Source organism: Cylas formicarius, unplaced genomic scaffold (genome assembly GCF_029955315.1).
Source record: "Cylas formicarius isolate icCylForm1 unplaced genomic scaffold, icCylForm1.1 PGA_scaffold_10__41_contigs__length_53128322, whole genome shotgun sequence".
NCBI lineage: Eukaryota > Metazoa > Arthropoda > Insecta > Coleoptera > Brentidae > Cylas > Cylas formicarius.
The window spans coordinates 45,621,457-45,633,431 of NW_026844214.1; the positions used below are offsets into that span (position 1 = coordinate 45,621,457).

Sequence of the window (11,975 nt, forward strand, 5' to 3'; positions counted from 1 at the left end):
AAGAATGTTGAATGAATCTCGGCTAGCAAAGGTCTAAGTGGGTTTCCCATAATCAAACCTTCTTTAAAGAAAAGGAATCTGTCCATTAAATTCAAAATAATTCTGGTCTAAAGATACTATTAAGCAATCTAATAAATCTTGTTTCACCAATGCATTAACCTGTTTTTTTAACCTGTATTTAACTCTTTTATACACAGACTTCTTAATACGCCACTCTCAACAGAAAATTACAACAAAGAACTTAATATAATTAAATTGCACTGAACAACGGCTACAATCCGTTCATTATAGATAAAATTATAAATAAAAAACAAATACAGACAACAGTAAACTCTATTTGTGCGAAACCTAATACAGAACACGAACAATTTAAAACAATTACATACATAGGAGAACCTAGCGACAAAGTTTCAAAACATTTGTCAAAATGTGGTTTAAAAATAGCTTTCAGAACTAACAACACAATAGGAAAATATACAAAAAACAATAAAACGAAATGTCTAAAATCCCAAAAATCAGGTGCTTACAGGTTGAAATGTGGATCTTGTCCTAAAATTTATATTGGACAAACACGTAGATCCTTCAAGAAACGCATTAACGAACATAGAAGAGCGTTTAAAAACAATAGTCTAGATTCTAATTATGCTACACACTTAAACACAGAAAAACACATTTTTTACGACAATTTTTATATATTACGTACAGCCACAAAAAGTAGAAAATTAAATTTATTGAGACATTCAAATGTATTGCTTAACGATCAATTAGATTTGAATCCCTCTTCTTTATTGAACTTAAATTCTCACAACAACATTAATTAAGGTTTTATTGTAATTTTTCGGTATATAAACAATTGTCATGTCATGATATATAATTTCGTGAAAATCTTTTAAATAAATAACAACTTTTAGTTGTTATTTATTTTAATATTTTATTTAGAAAAATCATTATGTAATTGTAATTAATTATGTAATAAAACATATTATGGGTTACATTAAATAGGTTTATATTGATGTATTAATATAATTATTGAAATAGGAGCTCTTTACTTTTACGTTTTCATTACATTAAAAACTGTGTAGTGAAATTCAATATATACTAGTACTAACTATAACAGAAGGAGGTCTAGTTATTTGTAAGAAGACGACACGCTCGGTAACTCAGTAATTAATTTTAGGCACGTTTATCGCGATTAGAATTTCACATTTTACATCATGCGAGATGGTTTATCGCCTAATCTGGACGTGGCATATATATTTGGCACGTATCACTTCGAAACGGTCATAAAATTTTTAACTTTACTTTTAAATATTCGTCACTCCCCCTGAAAAAAAAAACTGGGCTGGCAATTCACGTTTGTTCCGAGAAATGAGCATTCGGATATCACTTATTACATTCGCAGTTATTTTACAAATTCTATCGGTTAGTTCTAACGGTAAATAAAATATTCGGCGTTGTATAAAACGGATTTAACATTTCCTGCTAGGTCTGGACTCTCATCCGAATTGGATCTATTTGCCAAAAAAACATTGCGGATCCGGCAGACCGATGCATAAAATAGTTGGAGGAAGGGAGGCAGCCCTAGGTCAGTTCCCTTGGATGGTAAGGTTGGGATACCAGAACAATCCGTTCAAGAGCGAACTGAAATTTTTGTGCGGCGGCTCACTGATAAGCAGATACTATGTGTTGACAGCCGCCCATTGCGTAGATAAATGGTACACTTTTATTTTGTAAGTATCCTGGTTTCCATGTTGGATAAACTGCCTCCTTAGAAGTGACAGACGAATTATGATTATAGGGCGGTGGCGAGGCTAGGAGAACACTTGGTATACCGCGACCCAGATTGCGAAGGCAAGGTGTGCGCTCCGAGGGTGCAGGACATACCGTTCTCGAGGTTCCAGAAATACGAAATGTATAATTACGACGGGAATTCCGAGGGTGACATAACTCTTTTGCAACTCAGAACTCCGGCTCGCTTAAATGGTATACCCGCCCCACGATTACGATAGAGTAGAAAATGCGGAACAGATCAATCGCATTGTCGGCATTTTTTTTGGACTTAAAAATAAAACTAAGTTCTGCATTTATATGAAATCTGACAGCAAGGTTAAAAATTATTTAATATTTTATGTATAGTCCTGGCAACTACTACGCGGTCATCGCTGTCTCAACTCATTTTAATGCCCATAGCGTTGTTCTTTTCTGATTCACTTAGTACAGTGCCACATCAATAATCCGGATCTCCATGATTCTTCAATAATTTGGACAGAGGTTTCAATAGCAATTTGTATTTTATAATTCGTATTTGATAGTGTTTAATAAGCAAGATCTGCGATACGTGCATCTTATGACGTCAGAAGATTAATTGCATAACGCTTTAGTTGTTGGTTTAAAAATCTGATATATTTTGTAGTGAAAGTGGAAAAGTGTTTTCAAATGAGTCCGGAGTAGTAACATCAACAATTTCGGATACAAAAACGAAAAAAGAAAAGTAAAAAGGTGCGTATTATTTATTTTGAAGATTATTTTGGACATTTACTATGAACTTCTTTTAGACTCATTGCCAAACGTGATCTGCCAAAGCAAAACTGTTTTATACTGAAACCTACGTCGGTTATTTCCTGATTGCGTTCGCAAATAAGATTAAGCCTCAAACCTACGCATATATAATGCAGATGAATCCGCTCTGTCTTGGAAAATGGTGTCTGAGAAAACGCTGGTTCGTTCTCAGGAGAAGACTACACCAGGTCGGAAAATAAACAAAAAACGCGTTACCTTTCTAGCATGTTGCAATGCAGAAATTGAAGCTGTGAGTGATAGGAAAGGCAAAAAATTTGAGCGTTTTTAAAAATGCGAACATACCTGTTGAATATAAATCATCTTCCAATGCGTACAGCAATTTTCGTAGATTGGTTTTGTCACTCTTTTGTTTGTCAGGTCACAAGTCAGAGCTGACGAGCGAGGATATAAAATTTACCACCTTATTTTTTCCACCAAATTGTACCCCATTTTTGCAGCCTATGGACTAAAATATCATCAGACTGAGCAAATTATTTTTTCGGAATGCTCTTTATACCCATAATTTATCATCTTCCAAAATCCATTAACATGAAAGACGCTGTATGAACACCATGAAATGCTTGAGAAAAGTCTCCCAAGAAGTCTTGGAGAAGAGCTGGCATAATATGTTGGCTCACGTGGCATATACCAAACCCAAACATTGAATATGACGCTGATGATCTCACTTCTCTTAGTCAATTGCGACGTCATCTGCTTTCTTCTAACGAAGAAGTAAAAGAGTTTATGTAAATTTTGATTTTTTTTATTACCTGATTTTTTTTTGTTAATTCGTGGTATTTAACAGAAGTTTCAGATATGCTGAATGTTCCCACAGTGCTGCAGATGAACAACACGGCGTGACAATGAAGACACAGAATTAAGTCATAGAAACCAGACTCTTAAAAATCATGCGACAGTTAAAAGTTGTGGATGTGTGCATAAAGTGAAACAAAATAATAAAAGCAGAAGAAAGAAGAAAATAATATTCCAAAAAATTATGTTCTATTACCTCATTGAACAAAAGAAACAGCTTAACTAACAAATTAATTCACAAATTAATGTTCAATTCAATGAAATATGCTTTTGTTTTGAATATTTTTTTATGTTTGTACTATATTTTAGATGTTTTACATTAAATGTTTTAGTTATTAATACAAAAGTTGTCTTAGTTCACTAATCCCAATTATTTACTTATCCGCATTACACAGTAATATTAATGTAATATTTACGTTTACCTTTACCAATTCAAGTCAAAACAGAAGGCAATGTTGGAAATTCATATGATGTTTTCTATTTGCGAGTAAAATTCTGAGTAACTTTTTTCTATGTCTCTGTATTTCCCTTGCTTCGAAAAAAATTTTTTTTGGAAGAAAAACATGGTTTTAATAAAGATTAATAACATCTTTTTCCGTAAGTGAGCTATTTATTAGAAAATATAATCAATAATTAAGGAATTGTAGGCATTTAACTCATGTTCATGATTTTTGTATCAGGAAAATACTTTCAGTGATTTAAGATAATTTTTATGTTCAGCTTCAATGTAGTTTTCCTGAATTTCTGAAAATTAAAAAAAACTTATTGATATAATGTAGGGTGTCCCGCATAAGATGGTACAGTACAGGAATATTGGCAAGTATACAGGATGGAAATGTTATTAACAGGGAAAAGTTTTAAAAAACTTAATTGGTAGTTAAACATTGTTAGATTTTTTTTCAGTTTTTGAGTTGTTCAAAGAACTAAAAATATCAATCAGTAAAAAAGCGCAATAAATGTTATTAATCAAAATAATTTGGAAAACTGGAAAAACACCATTCAAGCAACTTTCTGCAGTCTTACGACTGGGCTATTCAATTCCTTAGTTGGATGTTTCCTTTCGGAGATAACCTTTCCATTTTTTTTATTATGGATAAAATCAAAAGGTTATTTTTTAATCAACTGGCTTAGATATTTTACTTTATAATAATATTATCATATTTCTTTTTTTAATTCAATATTTCGATAAATTTCTTGATATAGATATACTTAGGACAAACTGCATAAAAAAAATAATATTCAATTTTTCTAAAAGTGAAAATGAAGATCTGATTCCATGTATCACAACATATTGAAATAATTGCACGTAAACGTCTAAACCTACGTTGATTTCGCATAAAATCAAAATATAAAAATAAGACAGGAAATTATTTATCAGGTTTGTTCATTACAAAATTTTAGAAATGATGCTTACTTTTGGATAGCTAGGTTTTGGGTTTTTCTTTTTGTATGTATAAGATTCCATGAAGTTTGTAACATCTTTCACTGTTTTGCAAACTCTAAATTAAACAAATAAATAATTTTGAAAATGATGTCAAATGATCTTACCACATTGGTGCAGATTTAATGGTAGAAATTAAACTACATTCCAATTTGCTCAATATTAATAAATGGTTCCAAATTTACACAAATGTGAGATATGGTTTTCTACTTGCCGCAAATTGGCCCGCGGTATAGAACAGATATTTGTGAGTCCTTAATTGTAAATAAAAAAAAAATCTTATTGGGTACAAAATATCCGTGAAATGTCCATAGCAAAGCGGCATTTTTTCCACCTATAAACAAATAGTAACATATCACCCAAACCATTTTAGAGCGATAAGTCTAAAAAATTACTCATTTTAATGACGTTTCTTTCATTTATGCCCTGAAGAGTTCCCTTTGCTTGTTTGCCTTTCATATTTGTTGAAAGGAACTTATGCATAATAATCATAATTCTCATTCCATTTATTTATTAAATGTTTAAATTTTAAATGTCACCTCAAAATCGAACAGTATCTAAAACATAACCGTTTATTATATCTCACTGAAAACACTACGATTTTGAGTCTGTTTACTATGCTTTCAGCTGAATTTCCCAATTTTTCCAATTCGATACGGTATATATTCCTGACGGGATATTTTAATACATAAAAATCTCAGTCAATGCAAAAATACAATTAACAAATAAAAAGCATTTTTTGCTTTTTAAATTATCTATTAAGTATATATTTATTACTAAACAATTATCTGCACATCATTAAAATCTTTTCGTTTAAATCTTTAATCTGCATGAACAAACTTTGTCGCAAAAATTGTATATTTTGCAACAAGTGAGGTAAACGGCATTTGACTCACGAGTTTATTTGAAAATTTCCGGGATATTACTACACGGGTTTGGCAACAATCAGAGGTTTTCAGAGTTTTTACAGCACGCAATTTCCACTTTTGTAAATTCTGAAGTTTATGACATTTCCGAGATTTACGGCACTGATTTGGGAGCGCCAGGATGTTTCCGCGATTTCACCCCACGGCTTGAATTTTCAAATTTATCATTTCTGACGGTCATGTCAGTAAATGTATTCGTGTTGTTTTGCAAACATGTACCCATGATCCGAGCCACTTCGGACATTTCCGGTATTTTACCGCACAGGTTTGGGAGCAATCGGATGTTTTCGGAGTTATTTCCCACGCTTTGAATTTTGACGTTTGTCAAGTCAAGTCATGTCAGTAAATGTATTCGTGTTGTTTTGCAAAAATGTAACCAAAAAATTTGCGGTGGTAGAAAAAATACAGTATGAAACACGTTTGGTAAACTTTTTAAGTTACTCGTTTATTAAACACTCACTCCGCTCGTGATTCAAATGCCGTTTTCCGCACTTGTTTAATATATCTAAATATTATCACATTTATTGCATTGCGTGTTCATACTAGGGTGGAAAACAACACGAATTCATTCACTGACATGACCGTCAGAATTGAGAAATATCAAAATTCAAGCTGTGGGAAATACGTCCGAAAACATCCGATTACTCCCAAACCCATGCGGTAATATTCCGGAAATGTCCGAAGTGGCTCGCATCCGTGAGAAATGAAACGGAGGTGGTAAAATGACACTTTCCGCATGCTAGATCGGTGCATAATTAGGTATTTTATAGCAAACTTTATTTTCTTTGGTGTTATTTTAGAACAATTTCTAATTAACTGATTTATATGAAATCTTTCAAAAAAAGTCATAACAAACAATTTTTACTCTTCTATCATTTTCCCGTCTCTCAATCCAAATTTGTTGAAATTCTTTTTCTGTATGAAATCGAAAATGATAAGTTTATTACAAATTTAAACGTACATATTACTGCAAACAATCATTGCCTTTATTACAGGCATATCTTAAAGTTAAAATCGTCAGGTATTTGTGCCATAAATTTAACAATTATTTTAAAACAATACATTAGTTGGATGCTGCCAAAGGGTTGAAATTTTTCAAACAATATTTATCTTCTATACAATTTCATTTTAAAAACAATTTATTATAAAACATTTAGGAAACTAAGCAAGACACTCAGGGGAAAACAAAAATGCAATTTTAATGGTAAGATTCAAAATTCCTGCTTTGCGATGGAATAAATGCATTCATGCTGTTTTGCAGACTTATCATAAAATGCATATCGGACATTTTTACGTTTCACCATTATAGGATTAAGACTATTACCATCGAACAACTTATGGTTGGATAAGGTATATATTTTTGATTAAATTAGACGCATTTTGCATTCAAACTAACCGAGCAATGTCAAGTAAAGCAATAATCAGAAACGCCTTAAGAAATGACAGCAACCCACTTGTTTGTTTGTGTGTTTTATCTAAAACTGAACGAGATAAAAAGTTTCTAAATTAATAAATAAAAATTTATAAATAAATAAATTAAAATAAATATATTTTTTATATCTTTGTATATGTTGCTCCTTAAATTTAAAGCTAAAGCTAAGAGTCGTCACCCAATACGATCAGCTCCACTTTTTAAAAAACAATCAGAAAATGTGTTTTTATAATAGCAATACATTTTAATACATTTTAATGTTGATTACTCTAAACAAGTACTCACACCCTCAAGTTTTTTGTATTTGTTTTAAAATGCCTTCATGAGATACTATTTATACCTAAAGTCTGTTCATATATATAAGAAAGTGACTAACTAATACGAATTAAGGAGATACTCGGGCAAACTGTAAGAATGAAATATGGCCGAACAGGTCCGTACTTTGCTTAGTATTGAATTATTTCGGGTTTTGTTAGGAAAGATACTAAACAATATTTATTTATTTATGTATGTATTTATGTTTAAATCTAAAATAAAATTACAAATTATTTTTATTACCTACTTAAATTACTTAAAATTGTTCTAATTATTATTTGTTCTATATTATTTGCAATATGGATATACGATTGTTCTGCTTTTTATATATGTTTAACAGAATTTGCCCAACTTTGTGGAGGGATGTTAAAAACTTCGGTTTCTATAAGTTTGAGGACATTGGAGTTAACACGGGGAAAAACATTGTTACGACGAATGGCAGATTTCAGTTGGTGCCAAACATGTTCAATGGGATTAAATATACAGTGGTAAGGTGGAAGGAAGTCTTAAAACTGTATGACCTAGATTTTTTGCATAATTATCACAGATGTATTCCTTTTGTCGGTTCAAACTTTGTAGAATCTCAATTAATTGCTTTTTGGTATAATCTTCGTGAAAATAAATGTCGTTATTATACATATAGTTTTGGATTGTTGATTTTGTGTCACATGAGGAAGGGGTTTTAGTCAATGACGCTATTTAGAGGAATGTCTGGAACTAGTTTGTTTTTAAAGCAACTTTCAAATAAATCGGCGGTGGTGTCTTCATGGTAATCCAGAGAAGATTCTTTAATATTTTTCGCAGACAGAGAAAGTCCGTTTGGAATCCAACCATCCTTAGACCCAGCACGCAAAATAGTTATTCTTTTACCTCTTTTTGATGGCGCGTTTGTTTTACACTTATCAGTTGAGTCAATCCGGGGTATCATAAGGGTCGAACCAGGGTTCATCCAAGTAAATAACTAGCCTTTGTTGTTCTCTGTAAATCCAAATTTTTTCTAGATATTACTGTCGCCATTTCCGAATTCTAAAAGATTCCATTAAAACTTGCCTTTTGTCAATTTTTTTAAATCTGAAACCCATGTGTTGAATACACTTCCATAAGGTAGCTCTGCCACATTGAACACCGGTTTAATCTTTTTCAAGCCTCCTAATTAAGATATCAAATGTAGGGACACTTTGTTCCTCGTAAATTTTACGCCGTATTATATCTCGATCATTTTCCTCTACACTCGAGAAAATGTCAGCGTCCCTTCTTTTTGTCCTCGCTGAAATGGGATTAATCACAATTTTCCATACAGTTGTAATTTTCGTCAATGTGGCCGTTTTTTCTAAAGATGCTTGCTTGCTGGCACCACGTTCAATGAGAGTCAAATAAACATTGTTTAAAACTTCCTTAGTCTCAATAGAATAGTGTTTTCTACATTTGGGCAGGAGCATCTCTTGAGATACACTAGACTCGCACATATTTTGCATAATTCGCACACGATTCAACACACGCTGCATTACAGACGAAATAAGAATGATTACTAATAAACTTAAAGTAAATATGTAGTATACCAAACCAAACAATATTAAACACATTTAGGTATAAAATTATTTTCTATTACGGACCAAAATTTTACCTGAATTTAAATTCCGAAATTTTAGGTAATAATCTTGTTGCATTGTATGTTAATGACCCCCATTGGATAATTCCATTCAAAAGCAATTGGTCACTTTCCTATATCTATGAACATACCATACCCAGTTTACTGAGAATTATTAATTGAGAAATAAATTTCCACCCCACAACTTCTTTTCTAAAAGTAAACTTGACAAATGACAATGGCGACAATTTAGGTAGCTAAAATTAATGAATCAACCTCTGTTCCATCTTTTGTCAGATTTCGTAAAACCAATTTGTTTGCCGCGCGGCGACATCATGGAAAATCAGCAGAATTACTTAGGAGCAGGATCGGACGTAATAGTAGCTGGATGGGGAGCGACGGACTCTTCCAACCGGCAACAAGCTAGGAAATTGCAGTTTACGAACATACCGGTTGTAGATTTGGACGAGTGTAGGGCAGTGTATACGAGAGAAGTGGACGAGTCTCAAATTTGTGCAGGAGGTAAAGTACATGTTTAGTTTTTATTAGTCGTAAAACCCTTAGCGTACGTGTTTAGGTACGGATGGGCGTGATTCGTGTTCCGGTGACTCCGGTGGACCCATAGTTCAACTCATCTCGCTAAATGGAACTCTGCAGTACTTCGTTTTGGGCGTGGTGTCTTATGGGAAATCGCTGTGCGGCTCTACGGTCGCTGTCTACACGAACGTAGCATTTTTCATGGAATGGATTTTAGATAACATCTACAAGTGATTGTAACACTATAATAAACCTGAGCTTTGAGAGTCATTGAACATGGTCTTGCATAACAATGACTGAAATTAAGTATTTTCGCCACCGTGTTATTTTGTTCACATTCCTTGGGTATCTCGATCCCCACCATATTGTTTTATTAACTGCTGCACGAAACAGTTCCATTGAAAACTTTCCATAATCACGTAGTCTCTCCATTATAAGGTGCAGTATGGCCTATTTCTCAGGGTGATGCATAATGTGACCAAAGTATTCTAGCTTACCCTGGTCTTCTTTATGTTATTGCTGTAACCTTAGGATTATATTGATAACTATCTAAAACAATCTAAATTGTTGAATCCCTCTTTAATATATTACTTGCACCTTGCCTCTTTAGTACATAAAATTAAAGACATTGCGAGCCCTCTTGTTGATTTAATAAATTGTTAAAATGGTCCAACATCCACTAATGTGTTACACGGCACTGCGAGTTGTACATAAGTACATAAATAATTAATCGATTTTCTTTTTTTTTTAAATTATGTATGACTGTTATCCCCACATTACTAATAATGACATTTTGAATTGAACTGAATTGAATTATCCGGATGTTTTTCAATCTATCCACCCATCTGATTTTCAGTAGACGACGGTACACATTTCGAAGGTTTCTAGACCCCTGGTTAGTGAGTCAGTGAGGGTCCAAGGCTCCGTGCCATAAAGGAAAACAGAAATCCCGTAACATTCAAGCATTTTCATTCGCAGTTTCCGTTTTAAATTATGGGTGTAAAGAACTTTTTTTACTTTTACGAATGTTGCGATTCTAATTTTAACTTTAATTATCGTTGCTGCTTCTCAACTTGGTCCAGATGTGCTCCCTCCACATGAATGTCGCCATCCTGAGGTGAGACATGTTTCCTAATAATCGTATATTTAGTGTTATTAATATTTAGTTTAAGTACACACTAAACACACGAGTTAGTAATCTGATTCATCAACAGTATTCTCAATGTTTCAAATGTCATCGCCATATGCGATGTTATTCATAGTTTTTCCATTTATGATCACTCCTGGAATGCTAAATACGGGTTGAACAACAAAGGTGACAGAATACAATCCTGATGTACCTACTCTTGATCTCTGTATGATAGCTGAGATGCGGTTCAATTTTTACCACGGCCTTACAATTTCAATCCAGTGTTATATACAATGTTAAAGAGTTTTGTCATTGCTTCTGTTACTTTATCTTCTAACAATTTCAATATTTCCTTGCTAATTTCCAATCTCAATGAATTTCAATTGTGGTCAAATAATTCTTGAACGTATGCTTTTCATTTTTGAAGTTTTTGATGAACATCTGTGAGTCGCTTTGATCGTCAATAACACTAAACAGTCTGTATTCTCCTATATTCTGTTTCGTTCTTGTTTTTGTATTGAATTCTCTGAACCATAAGACGCAGTGTCATCCATTTTTGTTTTATCTGAGATTTTTCTGCGGAAAGCTTATTCTTTTGAATTTTATTCTGAAAATTATTTTCTGTAATGCTCAGCGTTTGCATCAGATCTTCTTCTTCTCCTATATGCAGTTTGTTTATTTCATTTTTTCATTATGCCTGAGTGGTACGTCGATGCCAGGGCAATAGAGATTTTGAATCTCTTGCTGATACAAATGTAGTCAGTTTGGTTGGTGCAGGTGAATACCAAGTGTACAGGGTCTTTGAGGAAGCTTAAAGAATGCATTAATGATTACCATTTGCTGCTCTCAGCAAAAGGGAATTTCCGATATTTGCACGACTATGGTTACTATGGTTTTGACTTTGCTAAATTTAACCAAGGTATTTTTATTAATGTTAGATATTTATTCGCTTTTACTTGGGTTGACTATTTAACGTCCCTATAATGAATAATGAATTTTGTATTTCCTTCCTTGTTTTTAAAGAAAGTTGGTGGCAATCAAACACGTAATTATTTTGACAGATTAATATATGCCTATGATAGTAATTCAGGCACCTCTGAAGCCAATATCAAAAAGTCGCTTTTTACTAACGGCGTCTTATAACGACTAATTCGACAGTTTTCAGTCAAGAGTGTCATTGTTTTCTCAAAATGTGTAGCAGGTCATCTTGAATTTATCGTTGGATCGCTTTTTAG

The 11,975-nt window shown here is 32.9% G+C and overlaps 1 protein-coding gene across 1 annotated transcript; it reads left to right on the forward strand.

Annotated features, from left to right (window-relative positions):
- The first annotated feature begins 1,354 nt into the window (after positions 1–1,354).
- On the forward strand, positions 1,355–9,845 carry LOC132702671 (phenoloxidase-activating factor 3-like). Its single transcript, XM_060671459.1, has 5 exons — positions 1,355–1,422; positions 1,487–1,730; positions 1,799–1,983; positions 9,372–9,596; positions 9,652–9,845. The coding sequence occupies exons 2-5, from the start codon at positions 1,549–1,551 to the stop codon at positions 9,843–9,845; spliced, it is 786 nt and encodes a 261-aa protein (XP_060527442.1). The 5' UTR covers positions 1,355–1,422; positions 1,487–1,548.
- Positions 9,846–11,975: the final 2,130 nt, after the last annotated feature.